The sequence below is a fragment of the Polypterus senegalus genome, chromosome 3 (assembly GCF_016835505.1).
Source record: "Polypterus senegalus isolate Bchr_013 chromosome 3, ASM1683550v1, whole genome shotgun sequence".
NCBI classification, from domain to species: domain Eukaryota; kingdom Metazoa; phylum Chordata; class Cladistia; order Polypteriformes; family Polypteridae; genus Polypterus; species Polypterus senegalus.
This window is the reverse complement of record NC_053156.1, coordinates 13837056-13858086: the sequence shown is the minus strand read 5'-3', so window position 1 is coordinate 13858086 and position 21031 is coordinate 13837056. Positions and strand designations below refer to the sequence as shown.

The window sequence follows — 21031 nt, the reverse complement described above, 5'->3', positions numbered from 1 at the left end:
ACTAAAATGGCCCCCACAGTCACCAGATCTCAACCCAATAGAGCATCTTTGGGATGTGTTGAAACGGGAGCTTCGTGCCCTGGATGTGCATCCCACAAATCTCCATCAACTGCAAGATGCTATCCTATCAATATGGGCCAACATTTATAAAGAATGCTTTCAGCACCTTGTTGAATCAATGCCACGTAGAATGAAGGCAGTTCTGAAGGCGAAAGGGGGTCAAACACCGTATTAGTATGGTGTTCTTAATAATCCTTTAGGTGAGTGTATACAAGAGTGTATCCGAATATAATTTCTGTGGATTACATTTACACCTCCTGCGTCTCTGGTGTTAAGTAAATTTAATCCACTTTGGCCTCTAGGGGGCGTATCGGTGAAACACCCCCACAAACCCCAGACACGATTGTACCACAACAGTCCAAGTGTTTTAATTGTAATAATACCATCTGTACGTCACCTCCTTTTTCTCTGCTCCACTGCACAAAATACTTTCAAAAGTTGCCCACTGTCAAAAAACCTACTTAGAAACCCAAAGGGCCAAGACAATTGGTTATTATTTTCAAAAGGCTTTAAAAAGCACAAAGATTTGCCTGAATAGGCAAGGCCATCGACAGAGAGCCAAGTCCCAATACAATAGCTGAAACCATGGCCATAAAATAGAGCAGAGGTCCAAAAATAAGAATAAAGTCAGCCCCAATACAAAAAAGAGGCAAGGTCGGAAAAGGAGCGAGTTTAAAAATCAAAACAATAGCAAAAGTAAAGACAAAGGCACAATATCAAACTCCACCCCCAGCGCGATCAATGAAGTGCCAGGAACTACGGGAGGCCCTCCCTTAAATGGGCTCTTCCTGGTAGTGATAAGCAGGTGGCCCCACCCCTTAGGGAGCCACTCCCAGCACACAAGGGACATTACCTAGGCCACGCCTCTTTCCCAACACACACACAGAGAAAGGTACATTAGAATCAAAAGAAACATTAATACAGATGTAGTGTGTTAATACAGATGTAAGTCAAGTTGGGGAGCAGGCACTGGTACAGTGTGCTGCCACACCCACCACACGACGAAACAACTCGGGATCCTGGTTGGCACGCAGTCCAGTCCCACCCTCCGGAAATGACCCTCTATCTGCTGCAGCCAGGTGTTACGTGGGCGAGCCCTTGGCCTGGTCCAGCCACTCGGGTCCCCAACAGTGAGGATCTTACGAGCCGGATCACCCTCGGGGAACCGTGCCACATGGCCGTAGTGCCGTAACTGATGCTCCCTCACAATGCAGGTCATGTGCCTCATTCGGGACTCCATGAGCAACACAAAGTCAAACCAGCGGTACCCAAGGATTTTCCGGAGAGACACAGTACCAAAGGAGTCCAGTCGTCGTCTCAGGTAACTGGATAGCATCCATGTCTCTCAAACAGGAAGCACCAGGACTCTAAAGACTTGGACCTCTGTACTTTTGTTTAGATATCGGAAGCGCCACACACCCCTTTCCAGCGACTTCATGACCCCCCCATGCTCTCCCAATCCGTCTACTGACTTCATAGGAAGAGTCATCAGAGATATAACCCTAACCCTAATACAGATAAATAATAGAAAATGTAAACAATAAAGACATGAAAACGCAACTGTGAACGCCGGCCAGGGGTAGAATGCTGGCTGAAACATGACAGCTCCCTCCTCCATGGCCCACTCTAACCCTGACTGCTGAGTCGAGTGGAGGGCACCTGGGACCACAACTGCCATGCCGCCCTGCAGGTAGGTATCTCTACTGGGGCCCTCCAGACAGGATGCTACCACCTGTTCTGCCCATAGCGGGCAGTTACCCACCGTCCTGGTATTCCCGGTGCAGAAGGGATGCTCTGGGATCTTTGAAAAGGAGTGACTGTAAAATGGTTTTATATATTATAGAAATGCTGTATGAGTCCTCAAGACTGATCAATAATTTTTCCTGACTAGAGTTGGGTGAGAGGTGAGGAGTATCAACGTAAATTTATCGATTTATGAAATATCAAGGCGGATTATTTCAGCCAGGAGAAGGTTGATGTGATCAGCTGAATATTTGCCTCTGAACACGTAGAATAGGTATAGAAATGAAGGGAGGGAGTCATCAAAATACTCTCATTTTGTTAGTAAATAATCAAAAGGCAAGAATCACAGAGATTGTTACAGGATCACCTGCACTCCTACAAACTCCGTGTAAACTCAATCAAGTGTAACTCATCGCCTTCTCCATGGCACACCAACCTGTGATCAGCCGTAATCTTCCTGATTCATTCAGTGACTCCCGGAACATTCCAGCGCTTGGAAGTGCAACTGAAGGCAAACGTCAGCTAAGGGTGGCAAGGCCCTGGCACGAGTCAGGAGATGTCAGGTTGGGTCAGGGATCCTGCACTGGTACAGTGTGTCGCCATTCCCACCGCACAACAAAACAGCTTGGGATCCTAATTGGCAGACAGGCAGTCCAGTCCCACCCTCTCTCTACAGTGAGATAAATACAGTGCTCAGCATAAATGAGTACACCGCCTTTAAAAAGTACGAATTTAATCAGTAGCTCAATGAACAAAAGAACAATTTCCAAAATTTTCACAAGGCTGAGTTTTATTGAACACTTGTTTAACTCCATAACATGAGATTAAGGTTAATAATAGAACTTAGATCACAAACTCTTCAGTTTTACTCAAATTGGTTGAAGCAAAAATGAATACACCCCGCAACAAAAACTACTACATCTAGTATTTTGTATGACCACCATGATTTGTAAGGACAGCACCAAGTCTTCTAGGCATTGAATGAACAAGTTGGCAACATATTGCAACATCTATCTTTTTTAATTCTTCAAGAATAACCTCTTTTAGAGCCTGGATGCTGGATGGAGAGTGATGCTCAACTTATCGCTTCAGAATTCCCCACAGGTGTTCGATTGGGTTCAGATCAGGAGACATACTTGGCCATTCAATCACCTTCACCCTGTTCTTCTTTAGAAATGCAACAGTAGCTTTAGATAGATATGTGGTTTGGATCATTGTTGTGTTGGAAAAGTACACGACGACCAAGTGCACGGAGTGATGGCAGCATCTTCTCCTTCAGTATAGAGCAGTACATTGTTGAGTTCATGATACCATCAATGAAATGCAGCTCCCCAACACCAGCAGCACTCATGCAGCCCCACATAAGGACACTGCCACCATCATGTTTCACTGTAGGCACCATGCATTTTTCTTTGAACTCCTCACCTTTACGACACCATACAGTTTTGAAACCATTAGTTCCAAAAACAGTGATCTTTGCCTCATCACTCCAGAGTATAGAGTCCCAGTAGTCTTCATCTTTTTCAGCATGGGCCCTAGCAAATTCTAGGCGTGCTTTTTTGTGCATGGGCTTTAGGAGCGGCTTCCTTCGTGGACGGTACCCATGCATGCCATTCCTCTGCAGTGTGCGCCGTATGGTGTCACGGGAAACGGTCACTCCAGTTTGGCTTTCTACTGCTTTAGCTAACTGCAGTGAACTTGCATGGTGATTTTCTTCAACCCTTCTCATCAGAAGACGCTCCTGTCGAGATGTTAACTTCCGTGGACGGCCTGGACGTCTCTGTAAGATGGATGCACTTCCATCTTTCTTAAATTATTGGATCACTTTTGCTACAGTATTTTGACTGATATGTAAAGCTTTGCTGATCTTCTTGTAGCCCTCACCTTTTCTGTGTAAAGTAATGATTTCCTTTCTCAGATTTTTTGACATTTCTCTTCCATGTGGAGCCATTGCTGACAGCATGAAATGGGAAGGGCTTTTCTTTGTTAAGTATAGTCACCTGTCTGCGGGACACCTCTTAAATGAATCCTTAGACTCGCCTGTGGTTGAATGACTGTTCATTAGAATTTTGTAGTCTTAACTGTGGCTTTTCTCCTAAGACTATTAATTAGGGTGTACTCATTGTTGCAACATGGGCTTGAATGAATTTGTTAGGAAAATCACTTTTTTGTGTGTGCAAATTAACAAATCTTGTTTGCAATCAATGGCCCACATTTGTGGGAGTATGTTGTAGTACAGTATCTCATAGAAAATGTTGATACTGAAAGGAAACTAAAGGTTTTCTGACAAATGTAGTGGGGTGTACTCATTTATGTTGAGCACTGTAAGCATCGGATCCCCTGCTGAATGTGTAAGTTTGTTCACTTTCAAAGAAATTAAAATTATTATGGTCATTTAATTTTAATGGAGAGAGACAGAATATCAACCAACAATCCAGAAGAAACACATGACATAAAAGTTCTAAATTGATTTGAATGTCATTGAGAGAAATAAGGATTTGATCAGCTACAACCCAGCCGGAATTCCGGCTCCTACAGATTAGCTGTGTGCCTACATGAGTAAATGCAGCTGGAAAAATATTTTTTACGCATGTGTCTCCATTTCAGGCTGCAAAGCAACATGAAGGGGGTGACTCTTTTCTATACCCCCTGTAAATTGTGGGAGGTCCTACCTGTGGCCGTCAAAAGCAAGTGTGCAGCTGACACGTGCAGTGTGACAGGGCACAGCAACCACCCGCAGACCACCCACCCGATCCTTAACTGTTAACCAACATGGCCCCAGAGCTGGATTGTTCACAGAGGAATCTCCCTCAGTTACCAGAATTTGTCGATGTCTCTCTAATCACAAATAAGATTTACATGGCCTCGTAGGAATCGCCTTTTCTGTGACTAAACCGTGTTGTTGAGGCACAGGGAGAATGTTGTGGGGTACAACATCTGTACATTTTGGTTTATATGTCCATTATATTTTGTTCAAGACAAGACATCAGATAAACTACATTCAGGAAAAATCAAAGCAGGTCTTCTTCCCAGTTATATCTGACTTTTAAAATGGCACTTCCAACAAAGAAAGGAAGACATGCTGGTGGCTTAGCTACTTTATAACCTGAGAAAGGATGGACATCTACTTATTTTACAGCCTGGGAAAGGAAGACATAGCGACACCTCAGGGAATATAAAAAAGTTTATTGTTTGGGAAAACAGACAAGTGAATTCACTCATCATATTGAATCAATCAGAATATCTAACAAATCACATTTTGCAAAACCCCACCGGTAGCATCAATACTAATAAAAGGCAAAGCCCTCACTGACTCACTCACTCACTCACTAATTCTCCAACTTCCCGTGTAGGTAGAAGGCTGAAATTTGGCAGGCTCATTCCTTACAGCTTACTTACAAAAGTTGGGCAGATTTCATTTCGAAATTCTGTGCGTAATGGTCATAACTGGAACCTACTTTCGACCATATATACGGCCATAGCCTGCAGCTGGGTCGCCGTGTAAGGCGGAGTTGCGTCCCTCATCATCACGCCTCCCACGTAATTGAGGGCCTGTCAATACAAAGTAAATATTCGTGGGTCAAGGACTGTGCTTAGCATATTCATAAGTAAAAATATCTGAATCACACACTGATGTTAATTATATTTTGTCCATGAATACTTATTAAATAATTCCAAATAGTCTGTCCACTTCCTTTCATACCTTTTTCGATGGTTGTGCTGCTTCCAGACATGTATTTTCGTATTAAAGCATTTAACCAATCACATTTCAGCCATCATTTGTTGCCAGGCAGAGAGGCCTTCACAATCCATTGTGCAGGCACTCTAACACAGAATAAATGTCGATTAACCTGTTGCTTCAGCCAATCAGATTTTGAGTTGGTGTCAGTACATCACCGTATTCAGACCCATTGATTGGATAGAAGCCGATATGAGGAACTCTACAAGGCCACTGAACGCACCGCAAACGCTCCTCGCGTCCTCGTGCGCACTATGGCCAACTCCATGGCAGGATTCTGGACAATATTATTTGCCAGACACAGACCAGATTTCAAGACCACGAAAACCTGATGTTTGTCAGGCTCCTCAAGCCCCAGAAGTTTCGGGAATACAAGAAAAATTTCACACATGTAGCCTTCTCCAGTTTAACACAAGAGCCACAGAGCGGTTTTTGATCTGTCTCGGCTAAATACAGAACTGACTGTAATGTATGCCATGGATGATTTTGCAGCAAAATCTCCCACGGATCTCCTTCACTTCCTTCATCAGAAAAATCTGAATGAGAGCATGGGGCAGCTGTTCACATTGGTATATTTGGCGGTGACCATTCCCGTGTACAATGCTTCTGTCGAGCAGACATTTTCAGCCCTAAAGCGAACTCAAACTTATGACAGAAATACAACAGGGCAGGTTTGACTTTCAGCATTAGCTTCGATGGCGATAGAAAGGGACTTTTTGATGGAACTGAAGCACACGGATAATCCTTACGACAGAGTAATTGAACTGTTTTTGAGAAAAGAGAGGAGAATGGAATTTGTTTACAAATAATTCGAATTTTTGGTGAGTAAAATGTTGCAATTTTCCTAAATAATATTGCAAGTTTATGAGCTATTATTGATGTTTTTTATTTGTGTCGCGGCTGTGGTTGCAGTAGTAAAGAACTTGTTCACCCCTGGTTTGTCTATTCAATAAAGGCATTAATTTTGGATACAGACGCTTGCAAATCTTCTTCCCCTTAGCGCTTCCTTTAGTTTCCAAACCATGCTCATAGCTTTACTTTCCGGTTCGTGATGATGAACCCAGGTTTCATCTACAGTAACGATTTGCTGTAAAAATCCATCTCCCTCGCCACGATAACGGGCCAAATGTTTACGAGCAATATCCAACCTTTGTGCCTTATGCTGTGCTGACAATTCTTTCGAGACCCACCTTGCACACACTTTCTGAAAATTTATCCTGTCGTGTACGATGGAATACGCTAAACCATGACTGATATGTAAAGTATTGGAGATTTCGTCCACTGTGATTCTTCTATTTTCCTTCACCATAGCCTCAACGACTGTCATATTGTCCTCAGTGGTTAACGTTGATGGCCTGCCCGATCTTTCTTCGTCACATAAAGAAGTTCTTCCCTGTTTGAAGCGCGCTATCCTTTCGTAGATCTTGCTTCGCGATAAACAGTTGTCACCATACTGTGCTTGCATTCAACGAATAATGTCCGCAGGTTTAACACCTTCCGCAAACAAAAAGCGAATCACTGCCTTTATTTCCTCCTTGGTGCAGATCGACAATGGAGCTGTCATGATCAACGGTCTGATACACTCCAACGAATAACGCGGGAATAAGAGTTACATGTTGTATAGAAGTGTTGGCGACTACACTCATTCAGCGCTGGATACGAGCAGTGTTACCAAACTCTGAAAAGAATATACATATATTTTATATATATATATATATACACACACACATACATATACTGTATATCAGCGCTTCCCGATTCATTTTACACTCGCACCCCCTTGGTTTGGGAAGAAGTATGAAAAAATATGAGGTTAACGCAGAAAAACAGATCACCAATTGAAGCTTTATGAATAATGGATCCTTTATTCGCCATCAATAATTGTTTTGGTAAAGCCATACTCAGTGTAATCCTCCTTCCATTTTCAAATTTTTTTGCGACTAGCCATGATTAAATGAACGGTAAAAATGTAAGACCGAAGCGACGGTGACTTATTGAGGAAGGCAGGCTCAATGTAGTGCACGTCAAGTCAAGCTAAAATGAGCGATCAGATTTGAAAAAATATATCTTTTCATGTTCTATTTGGATATAAGTAGGTTCTATTTAGTCGACAGAAATATCTTTGGTAAGAACGTAAGTTGAATTTAGTCTTTAAATTTCTATGGTGAAGAAAAATTTATGCAATGATGACTAAATTTAACTTACATTCCTACCAAACATATTTCTGTCGACTAAATAAAATTACTTATATTTAAAATTTAAATAGAACTTGAACAGATACGATAGTTCATAATACCCACGCAGCACTAAGTGCACGTAAGAGCGGGAGTCATCCGTTTTAACAAGCAGTGTATTGCACTGATACGAAATAGCCTGCCCATTTAATTATTTAGGAATGGATAGATAAATTAAGATTTTGTACAAATAATGTTTTTCATTTTTCTTCTTTGATGGATTCTGGCACCCCCAGCAACAGCTGCTCGCATCCCAAAGTGTATATGTACAGTATATACTAGCAAAATACCGTGCTTCGCAGCGGCGAAGTATTGCCTTCAAATTTTTATTAAGAAATAAATTAAACCTTTTTAAACTGAGGGAAAATATACCAATAATTATTTGTTAAGGATCTCTTTGTATACCACATTGTGAGTTTGGCCCTCCGGTTGTAATATGACCAAGCTGTGCGCTGAGCTTACTCTTGAGCATGTAACGTACAGTCGGCCATGTGAACAGTAATCTTGTCTCAAATCTCACAGCTTGGATTGCTGCTCTCATAATTGATTTGAGTTTCATGGTTTGTTTCAATTACGACAGTATTTGTAGGACTTGTGTTGAAGAGACATTCGGCATCTGTCAAGCATTGTAAGCACACAACCGGTTTCATCAATAACTTCACATCCAGCTTTTGAGAGTTTAAACATTCATAAACATCAAAGTGTCCACTACTGAAATCGTCACCTGTGAATCTAAGATGTTTAAGAGGCATTGGCGGTTGTCGAAAGGTGTAAAATATTTGGCCATTTCGGTACACTTGAAAGCGACAACCGAACAATTCAGCGGCAGCCATCAACTCACATGCAAATCCATAGGTGAAGGGCTTAAGCATTTCACTCTTCTAGTGCTCCTGTGTAGTATAATTCTCTCCTGTACTGTCATCAGTCCACACCTTGAACCTCTCCCAGTCATTCAATACATAAGACACAATGTTCCTCCAGATATCAAGAGTGAGCCTGATATGGCCGTGCAATATGTAACACAGAGAATGGAAAAGGCAGGTGCCATCTCCGGGCATGGAAACCACTCGGTAAGTGACAGTTCTTTGATCGATGGTGATCACCTCGATAGACATGGTAATGGGGGTACGGTTGGAATGATAAAGGAAATGGGCACCTGAACAATGTAAAGTAAGTCTAAAATACCTACACAATAACTATAATCGTAATAAATGAACAATAAAACAGCGGAGAAGTCGTGGATTAAATAAAAAGGCTGGAGTTATCAGCAGGGAGACGTGAATCCCGTGGCGAAGCAAGGAAGGGAATGTAGAGACCGGAGCGACGGACGGCTTTATATAGGCAGGCAGCCAGCCAACAATATGGGAGGTGTTGGGATGGGGGACCCAACACTGCCGCACACGGTGACCGAGCTGCAGGCAATGAACGTATATATGTACGTAAGTAGGATTCAGTTAGCGTTGGGAACCCGCGTACCAAAAATAAGAAAGTTCAACATGGCGGACGTTGCAGACCGTTGTGACCGTTACATGTAGAATTTCAAAATGAAACCTGCTTAACTTTTGTAAGTAAGCTGTAAGGAATAAGGAATGAGCCTGCCAAATTTCAGCCTTCTACCTACACGGGAAGTTGGAGAATTAGTGATGAGTGAGTGAGTCAGTGAGTGAGCAAGTGAGTGAGTGAGTCAGTCAGTGAGGGCTTTGCCTTTTATTAGTATAGATATATATATATGTGTGTGTATATGTATGTGTGTATATATGTGGATGTATGTATATATGTGTATATATGTTTATATGTATGTATGTGTGTGTGTGTGTGTGTGTGTGTGTGTGTATATATATATATATATATATATATATATATATATATATATATATACTGCTCAAAAGAATTAAAGGAACACTTTTAATCAGAGTATAGCATAAAGTCAATGAAACTTATGGGATATTAATCTGGTCAGTTAAGTAGCAGAGGGGTTGTTAATCAGTTTCAGCTGCTGTGGTGTTAATGAAATTAACAACAGATGCACTAGAGGGCAACAATGAGATGACCCCAAAACAGGAATGGTTTAACAGGTGGAGGCCACTGACATTTTTCCCTCCTCATCTTTTCTGACTGTTTCTTCACTAGTTTTGCATTTGGCTACAGTCAGTGTCACTACTGGTAGCATGAGGCGATACCTGGACCCTACAGAGGTTGCACAGGTAGTCCAACTTCTCCAGGATGGCACATCAATACGTGTCATTGCCAGAAGGTTTGCTGTGTCTCCTGCACAGTCTCAAGGGCATGGAGGAGATTCTAGGAGACAAGCAGTTACTCTAGGAGAGCTGGAGAGGGCCATAGAAGGTCCATAACCCATCAGCAGGACCAGTATCTGCTCCTTTGGGCAAGGAGGAACAGGATGAGCACTGCCAGAGCCCTACAAAATGACCTCCAGCAGGCCACTGGTGTGAATGTCTCTGACCAAACAACCAGAAAGACTTCATGAGGGTGACCCAAGGGCCCCATGTCCTCTAATGGGCCCTGAGCTCACTGCCCAGCAGCATGCAGCTCGATTGGCATTCGCCATAGAATACCAGAATTGGCAGATGCACCACTGGTGCCCTGTGCCTTTTACAGATGAGAGCAGGTTCACCCTGAGCACGTGACAGAAGTGAAAGGGTCTGGAGAAGCCATGGAGAACATTATGCTGCCTGTAACATCATTCAGCATGAGCAGTTTGGTGGTGGGTTAATGATTGTCTGGGGAGGCATATCCATGGAGGGTCACACAGACCGCTACAGGCTTGACAAAGGCACCTTGGCTGCCATTAGGTATCAGGATGAAATCCTTGGACCCATTGTCAGACCCTATGCTGGTACAGTGGCTCCTGGTGCACGACAATTCCTGGCCTCATGTGGTGAGAGTATGCAGGCAGTTCCTGGAGGATGAAGGAATTGATACCATTGACTGGCCACCACACTTTCCTGACCTAAATCCAATAGAACACCTCTGGGACATTATGTTTTGGTCCATCCAATGCCACCAGGTTGCACCTCAGACTGTCCAGGAGCTCAGTGATGCCCTGGTCCAGATCTGGGAGGAGATCCCCACAACACCATCTGTCATCTCATTAGAAGCATGCACCGATGTTGTCAGGCATGTATACAAGAACACAGGGGCCATACAAAGTGCTGCGTACAATTTTGAGTTGCTGCAATTAAATTTTGGCAAAATGGACTAGCCTGCCACATAATTTTTTCACTCTGATTTTTGGGGCGTCTTTGAATTCAGGGCTCTGTAGGTTGATCATTTTCATTTCCATCAAACGATGTGGCATCCTTTCGTTCCTAACACATTACCCAGTCTATATCAGTATAGATATCCAGGAGGATTTCTTTTTCCCATTGAGATCTGATGTGTTTTCAAAGTGTTCCTTTAATTTTTTTGAGCAGTTTATATGTGTATATATATATATATATATATATATATATATATATATATATATATATATATATATATATATATATATATATATCAGCAACACTCATAACAGTGACAAAACAATTACATTGACAATTATGTTACGCTATTTTGAAAATGTTTTCTTTTCTTTTTCATTACTTCTTTAACATACCACTTCTCCGCTGCGAAGCACAGGTATTTTGCTAGTTTTAGAATAAATATGCCTTGTCTGAGGAGTGATATAGGAAGAAAGGAGGAATGAAGAAGAAGAAGAAGGAATTAATACGTCAGAAGAGAATGTGCGGCCGTTTCCATCTGGTTCGTCAGAAAAGCATCTCATGAACAACTACGGGTGTTCGATCACAAGCCGCCTGCGACATTCATCCTTGATATATCCAGACTTTACTATCAGTCCTATTTTCAATTATTCTTTGTTCCACTGGTATTATTATTATTCCTTTAATAAATACCATGCTGCTTTTAACTTTCTATGCTTTGTTTTAATGTCTAGAGTGATTGAAGTAATAAGGTAGATTTTTTTGAGCACGTGGTGCGGCCAAAGGTTTGCCATACACTGTGCTGTGAGGTTTATTAAGGCTGAGGGTGAGAGCTCCACCCATTAGTAGGGAACAGGACGTCAAGGAAGTCATTCTTGGCTGATGAAAGGCCTATAGTCAAGTATGCTGAGCCTTTGTATGTTTAAATGTATTCTTGGAGACCGAAGTAATATTTAGGTCTTAGATGTCATTAAAACATCGTATGTTGTTCGTGCCGATAATAAGCAAGTCTCTTGAAGTGCTGAGAGAGTGACAGGCTGTGTTATTCCTAAAGCACTTGTGTGGTTTAAAGTGCCCGAGGTTACTCAGTGTGTGTGTGTCATTCATGTGGCACTGTTGTGGTTAGGGTCTGTGTTTATACATATACAGTCATATGATAAAGTTTGGGAAACCCCTCTTAATTCTTTGGATTTTTGTTTATCATTGGCTGAACTTTCAAAGTAGCAATTTCCGTTTAATATATGACATGCCTTATGGAAACAGTAGTATTTCAGCAGTGACATTAAGTTTATTGGATTAACAAAAAATATGCAATATGCATAATAACAAAATTAGACAGGTGCGTAAATTTGGGCACCCCAACAGAGATATGACATCAATACTTAGTTGAGCCAGTTGAGCCTCCTTTTGCTGCTTTGAGCCTCCTATAGCCTTTGATGAGTGCCTGGATTCTGGATGGAGGTATTTTTGACCATTCTTCCATACAAAATCTCCCCAGTTCAGTTCAATTTGATGGCTGCCGAGCATGGACAGCCTGCTTCAAATCATCCCATAGATTTTCGATGATATTCAAATCAGGGGACTGTGATGGCCATTCCAGAGCATTGTCCTTCTCCCTCTGCATGAATGACTCAAACTCATCAAGACCTAAGTAACACATTATTTTAAATATCAAACAAAGTTGAACTCAATTGTTCTCTCGTTCGCTAGCTAAGCACAGTTAAGGACCACGCCCCGACACTGGCAAGTGAGTGAGGAAGGCCCCTCTCCTCGGCCCGCTGCATCTCTCGGATTCGTGCAAATAAATCGGTGCCGCAAATGAACTATGATACATAGCGAAATGAGAGAAGTCGCAAAATCAACTGGAATATTCAAGCAAATTATAGAAAAAAACCCGATTTAAATCTGTGAAGTGGTTCTCTCGTGAAAAGTGGACAGACATACAAACAGAGAGATGTTGAATTTTATCTATACTAATAAAAGGCAAAGCCCTCACTGACTGACTGACTCAACACTAATTCTCCAAGTTCCCGTGTAGGTAGAAGGCTGAAATTTGGCAGGCTCATTCCTTACAGCTTACTTACACAAGTTGGGCACGTTTCATTTCGAAATACTACGCATAACGGTCATAACTGGAAGCTGTTTTTCTCCATATGCTGTAATGGAGTTGAGCTCGAAAGCTGTGGGGGGCGGAGTTTTGTGTGACATCATCACGCCTCCCACGTAATCACGTCAACTGACTGTCAACGCAGTACGTAGAAAACCAGGAAGAGCTCCAAAAAGCGCTGAAGAAAACATGCATTATATAATTGAGAAGGCAGCGAAACAATAAGAAGCGAGCGAGTGACATATACAACCATATTCATGAGTGCTGCTACTTCGGAAACAAAGCACGGTGTAAACCTAAAGTTTAAATTTAGTTCATAGACAGGCCGCCGCTGGCGTTTGTCATGTCCACGGGTAATGCGGGATACAAGTTTAATGAGAGGACGCAGGATATAAACGAGAGTTTTGATCACTTTTTAACTAAGTTAAAATTGCAGGTGAAGTGCTGTGCTTATGCAAATTCCGAGAGACTGTGTTTGTGGGGGATTGACATCATCATCTTCCCTCCCATTCACCTCATTTCGCTCTTAGCTGAGCTCCGCAGCCAACGCAGTCTTACAGAAGTGACTTTGTGACGCTGCCACCAAATACTCACAGAAAAATCCACAAGTTAATACACACACTGTCTCTAGAGTTTCTCCACACTGAATCCTCCAGGCACTACTTACAAAAGGTTACATTGACAATCGTGTTACGTTATTTTTAAAATGTTTTCTTTTCTTAGCACAAGCACAGCTGAGAAGCTTTGATGCATGTGATCCATAACGCGTTAAAAAATCACACATTTAATCACACTTTGCATTACAAACAAAGGGGAACTTCTGTTAATGCATGATTTCCTGGTACACCAATTACATTGATCAGCGCTTCTCGATTCATTTTACCCCCGCACCACCTTGGTTTGAGAAGAAGTATGAAAAAATATGAGGTTAACACAGAAAAACAGATCACCAATTGAAGCTTTATGAATAATCGATTCGCCATCAATAATTGTTTTGGTAAAGCCATTCTCCGTGTAATCCTCCTTCCATTTTATAATTTTTCCGCCACTAGCCATGATTAAATGAACGGTAAAAAAGTAAGAGCGAAGCGAGGGTGACTTATTCAGGCAGGCAGGTGACAGCTCAATAGCTCGAATTTGGATATAAGTAGGTTCTATTTAGTCGCCAGAAATATCTTTGTTAGGAATGGAAGTTGAATTTAGTCTTTAAATTTCTATGGTAAAGAAAAAGTTATGCAATGATGACTACATTTAACTATATAAAGTCAAAACTTGTATATATAAAGTCATTCCCGAATATATAAAGTCAAAACTTGATTATATAAAGTCACTGTCGGAATAAATAAAGTCAAAACTTGAATATATAAAGTCAGCATCGGTATATATAAAGTCAAAATATGTTTCTGAATATATAAAGTCAAAACTTGAATATGTAAAGTTATTCCCAAATATATAAAGTCAAAACCTGAGTATATAAAGACGCCGTTGGAATATTTCGGAATATATAAAGTAAGCGCTGGAATATATAAAGTCAAATCTTAAATATATAAAGTCATCGTCGGGATATACAAAGTCAGTGCTGGAATATCCATCTATTTCCCAACCCGTTGAATCCGACCACAGGGTCATGGGGGGTCTGCTGGAGCCAATCCCAGCCAACACTGGGCGCAAGGCAGGAACCAATCCTGGGCAGGGCACATGCATCATTTTCAAAACATTAACCGAATAGTGTTTTTTTTATTTATTTTTCTGAATATGTTTTTGTTAACTTAGTTCAGTTCAGAGTCTTTTCAATCAATAGATTTTAACTTTCACTTTATATATTCAGGAGTGAGTTTATATACTCCAATGTTGACTTTATATAATCAGGAATGACTTTTTAAATTCCGACTCTGACTTTATCTGTTCAGGTTTTGACTTTATATATTCCCGGTATTTTGATATATATATATATATAGATATGACAACAACACTCATATCAATGACAAAACAATTACATTAACAATCATGTTACGTTATTTTCAAAATGTTTCCTTTTCTTTTTCATAACTTCTTTAACACACTACTTCTCCGCTGCAAAGCGCGGGTATTCTGCTAGTATATTATATATTAGTAAACCCTTCAACAGCATTTCTGGAGCTTAGCAGAGTCCGATAACCATAAGAATCTTCACCAGCAGCTCTGAAAATGTCTGTTTTGTTTGCGTCTCAATACCTCTAAGAGTCTGACGTGAATGTCATGAAATCAAAATTCAGAACACGACTGACAGACGAACATTAAAATGACTCCAGAAGAGTGAACCTGAGTGACTCCACTCCACCATACACCTCAGTGCCAGTCATCTGACTAACTAAAAAGCACATCACACATGCAACTGGACCTGTGAATAAAGTGAAACAGTGACATGTGACAAAATGACAAATGAATAAGGAATATATGTTGTGATGGATGTCTGGGGACCTTGCCCTATCGGGAGGCCTGGATAAGCAGGGGAGCAGGAGAGGGGCAATTCCTTCCCTAGAACATAAAACGGCAGCCATCCTGGATTGTGTGGGAGCCATGGAACTGGAAGGCTCAATCCTGTGGGGATCCGTGGCCACCACCAGGGGGCGCCCGAAGGACTAAGGAGCCTTGGACTTCAGCACTTCCGCCACACCAGGTGCATTATTAAAGGGGCCACCTCACTCCATTCAAGGAGCCGGAGTCGGGTGGAAGAGGACAGAGCTTGCGCCTGGAGGAGTGGAGTAGAGGCAGCAGAAGAAACAAGTATAAGGACTGAGAGTATTGTCTGCACTGTGAGATATTGTGTGCTGTGAAGAAAAAGAGGAATAAAATACGTGTGGTTTGGACATTTGGAGTCCGTGTCTGTCTGGGTCTGGGCTATCTTTTACACTGTGTATTTGGAATTGCATTTTTCTGTTTTGACAGCATTCATGTTTTAATTCAATAGTGTGAGATACACTAGAAAATGCATGCAGGCATACAAAATGCACTTGCAGGTGAACTCAATATTTTTTGTGATGTTTTAATGCAAAATGTGAGTTGTGGACACCAACTTTTTGTAAATTTTCAGGCAACACAGGCTTATTCAGTTTGTTTGGGTTGAAGTAAGCTATGAGAATAAACGTTAGAAAACATGAGCAGCTCTTGGTCATTTTCATTTTGTAAAAGTAGCTCTCAAGGGAAAAAGGGTTAGAGTATGGTTTGGCTATGAAATGTCAGCTTTGTCAAAAGGGCTCATGGGTCACTAGGGGACCCTAGAGGTACAAAGGTTGAGAACCCCTAGCCTAAACAGGTTTTTAACTTGGTGTTTCTTTGTCCCTCAGGTCAGGCTGTTTCTCCTCAGGCAGCAGCCCCACCAAACCTGGATGCAAAGAACGGAGTCCATCATGACAACTCTGCTGTGGATGTCAGCAAGGTGAGTCTTGGCGTTAATTTGACTGTGCTTGGAGGAGACCTGTGGAGTCTACAAAATAAAATGTCACAGACTAGTTGGTGTCAGCAGTAGGATCGATAGTATACTCTTACCTATCTGGGAGACCAGGAAAATGTCAATATAACAATTAAACTGGCAACCCATCTTAGTTGAATGCTGGTCTCTTGACTGACCAGGAGACCACCTTAAATCAGGGACAACAAGGGGAATCCCGATCAAAATGAGAGGCGAGGAATAATGGATGGACAGAGGGAGACTGCCTCACAGGAACAGTTGCTTACCCGGTACACTAGGTGGCAGAGCTCCTCTGGTCTGGCTGCAGTTTGGACACCCGCAGGGCAGCATGAGAATTGTAGTTTAGGGCAGCTTAGTTTGCTTCCTAATGGGCCACCGAGGGGTGCAACAAGAGAGAGGACTCCCTTGTTTGTTGGCATCTCCACCTGACCTGGTAGCAATTCCTTGGTGCAATGTTCTGGCACCGGAAGTATCCCTGAGTCTAGCATTAGGGGAGCCACTCCACCTTTTTTGGGGGAGGAGGAGTAGGGAAAAACTCACCTTACAGGAGTGGAGGAGGAAGAATTGTGTTTGGAGGAAGAGCTGTAAAGGTATTTATTGAGTTTAATGCCCTTTGATCCCAGAACTTATGTCTGTGCCATAGTGCCTGGGGTTTAAGGCTATTGGGGGCTATCCAAATTGTTTTTTTTTTGTTTTTTTAACAAGTTATTTAAAAATGAATTTTACTATGTGCACATCTTGAATATAGATGCAATGCCAAGATGCTTTATGTTGCCGTGACATAAATAAATAAGCTGTGAGGACTGTGAGGGTCTGGGTTAGCTCCATGGTCTCTGACAGCTGGGACCACCGATAGTCACAGAACAAGGATGAGCTAGCAAATGAGGACACACACACCGTCAAGCAGTGGTGCAGTGGCAATATTTCAAAGAATAAATCAATAATAATCCATAAAGTCAATGTGCATATGGAGGGTAAAATCTCTCTATATTTAAAATTTGACGTCTGTCTGTTTTTCACAAGAGAACTGCTTAACGGATTTACATCGGGTTGTTTTCTAGAATTTGCTTGAACATTCTGGTTGATTTTGAGACTTCTCTCATCGTGCTAAGAATCATATATTAGTGATATATTCACGCTAATCCTAGGCTAAGGGGAGGGGGAGGCGTGATGTCAGGAGTGGGGAGCCAGGTAGGACCCTTCTCACTATCCTGTTTCACTACCTCACGGACGAAGCCGCGGGGGATGGCTAGTGTTCAATAAATAGATCATATAATAACGAGGTCAAAAATCATAGCCGGAATCTGACCACTCGTTTTAAACCAACGTGAACTCCAGTGCAGCTTTCTTAATGTGCATCTTGGTGTCAACCGTGGAAATTTAGAGAAAACAGGATGCCGTCTGTCTGAGAGAATCGAGTTGGCCATCCACCATCTGCAGTGTCTCCCCATTAAATAAAGTTGAGAGGACAAGAGAAGGGGGGACCACCCGAGATATGCAGCCGTATCCTCGGTCTTAGCTGTAAAAAGAAGGAAACACACCAGAGTGCAAACTCTTTGTCAGCCAGGTCATCTCTGTCCTCCTTATCATGTAGAAGTCTCATCAACTGCGCGCTTCCATGCACTTCATTATTCACAGAAGTCCGATTTCTAAAAATGCCGTGTAAACCCTATACTCCGGGTTGTTGGCCTCTGAGAACACCGGATTATCAGAAGTCGATTTCTCTACGAGTAACCCGATCATGTGGTGACATAAACCCTGTTAAGGATTTCGCTTGCACTTGCCTTCAGCAGCCACAGGGTGGACACATTTCCAGAAGTGAACGATCATCCTCCGGTCGCATTATTCCTCCTCCTGGCTGAAATAATTTGTCTCAACATTTCAGAAATAGCTAAATTTATGTCGATGAGCTAAGCATCCAGTGCTGAACTCAGCAATGCAATCTTGAGAGTGATAGGGTGACACGTTAAAAGTGACGAGCGTTACATGGTCCGGTTAATATTTAAAGCAACAACACACTGCTTATCTTATTGACGTAATTCTTATCCCAGCAGCCCTGGGTGTAAGTCAAGAAGCACACATTATCTGTACGATGGGTGCAATCCGATAACAGAAACCTACAAATAAAGCGTCGTTTTGACTACATTTATAAAATACAAAAAATTACAGCAGGCACCATGTTGATTTACTTTGGGGTAATGACTGAAAGGACGAGACCGCGGATTCAAGTGGCCGAAATGAGGTGGGGGTTCTCCCTCGGAGATTATGTGAGAGAAATGCAGAGGGGTTTGGACTAGAGCTGCGGACCCTCAGCCTCGAGGGGAGCCAACTTTGGTGGTTTGGGCATCTGATGCGGACGACTCCCTGTGGAGAATTTAAGAGCACAACAATCTGGGATGAGACCCTGGGGAAGACCCAGGGTCCACTGGGTGGGTTATAACTCCCTGATGGCTTGGGAATGCTTTGGGGGTCCCACAGTACGAGTTGGCAGGTATGGCTGGGGAATGAGATGTGTGGGTCTCACTGCAAAGACTGTTGCCCACCGCGACCCGGCTTTGGACAGGTCAGGTCAGGTTGGGGAGCATGCACTGGTACAGCGTGTTGCCGCCCCCACCACATGACAAAATGGCTCGGGACCCCTGTTGGAAACCCCCCCAGGCAGAAACACGGTCTAGGCCCACTCCTCAAAAATGACCATCTATCTTCTACAGCCAGGTGTTAATGTGGGCATCCCCTTGGCCTGGTCTAGCCGCTGAACTGTGACCTGGGGTAATTACTAACTGACGCTTCCTCATTCAGGACTCTATGAGCAACGCAAAGTCAAACCAGCGGTGCCCAAGAATTCTCCAAAGAGACACACGTGAAGGAGTCCAGTCTTCATTTTAGGTCACTGGATAGTGTCCATGTCTCACAACCATATAGCAAAGAGTCAAAGTGGACCCGAGACAATCAACTGGCAGACAGTGTTCAGAAACCAGTAAGGAGGTGTGTCAGGTTATATAGCGCCTTGATGTGTGGAGTACAAGTCACAGGAGGTTCTTCTCAAGCTTTATAACACACTAGTGAGGCCTCATCTGGAGTCCTGTGGTCAGTTTATGACTCCATAAAGACACAGCAGCACTGGAGAAAGTCCTGAGAAGAGCGACGAGGCTGATTGAGGGGCTACAGGGGTTGAGTTATGAGGAAATATTTAAAGAGCTGAGCCTTTACAGAGATGAAAAGGAGACCTGACTGAAGTGTTTAAAATGATGAAGGGAATTAGCACAGTAGATCAGACAGTGACTTTAAAATGAGGTCATCAAGAACACGGGGACACAGTTGGACAAGGTCACAGGGGTCTGCTGGAGCCAATCCCAGCCAACAAATCCCGGGCAGGGCACCAGCCCACTGTAGGGCACACCCACACACCAAGCACACACTAGGGACAATTTAGAATCGCCAATGCACCTAACCTGCATGTCTTTGGACTGTGGGAGGAAACCGGAGTACCCGGAGGAAACCCATGCAGACACGGGGAGAACACGCAGGGTTCCCTCAGAGTTCCTCCACGCAGGGAGGACCCAGGAAGCGAACCCAGGTCTCCTAACTGCGAGGCAGCAGCGCTATCCACCGTGCCTCCCCTTTCAAAAGTCAACTTGATGTTATTTCAGAAGAATAAAGTGGACAGGACTGGCGAGTTTTGGTGGGCTGAATGGCCTCTTCCTGTCCAGATTATTCTAAGGTTCTAAACATTGAAGTTTTTATTTTAACTATTTTGTGTTGAGTTACATGATTCTAACTTTTTAAAACTTCATATAGTAGACACCCAAAATTTGTAAGCAATGTGGATTGAAGTTACTCTTGGGGTCCCCCTGGGACTAGGGGCACTGAAGCTTAAGTTTCATTAGTTTCCTAGTTGATCACCCCGCCTTTCCTCCTGTATTTATTTTAGCCTTTTGGTATCAACATGTTTCTGTTACACATTGTAATGTTTTTATTGTTGGCTCGTGTTTCCAGGGATAAACGCTAATGCTAAGGAGGTCCGGATTAGTCTGGATTCCAGAGTAGAGCATTTCTTAAGTGACATTTTTTATTGCATCTGACCGGTCAACTCTATAATAGTTTAAATCAAATAAACGACCTTTAGGCATATCAACAACAACAACATTTATTTATATAGCACATTTTCATACAATCAGTAGCTCAAAGTGCTTTACATAATAAAGAATAGACACAAAAAGACACAATAAGAAAACAAAATAAATCAACATTAATTAACATCGAATAAGAGTAAGGTTCAATGGCCGGGGGGACAGAAAAAACAAAAAAACTCCAGACGGCTGGAAAAAAAAATAAAATCTGTAGGGATTCCAGACCATGAGACCGCCCAGTCCCCTCTGGGCATTCTACAGTGGTGTGAAAAACTATTTGCCCCCTTCCTGTTTTCTTATTCTTTTGCATGTTTGTCACACAAAATGTTTCTGATCATCAAACACA

General features: G+C 42.5%; 1 protein-coding gene across 1 annotated transcript in view; it reads left to right on the top strand.

Annotated features, from left to right (window-relative positions):
- LOC120524856 (electroneutral sodium bicarbonate exchanger 1-like) overlaps positions 1-21031 on the top strand; it is a 237765-nt gene that overhangs the window by 112816 nt on the left and 103918 nt on the right. Inside the window, exon 7 of the mRNA XM_039746652.1 lies at positions 16431-16522. Within this exon, the coding sequence (XP_039602586.1) occupies positions 16431-16522 (92 nt within the window). The remainder of the gene's footprint in view (positions 1-16430; positions 16523-21031) is intronic.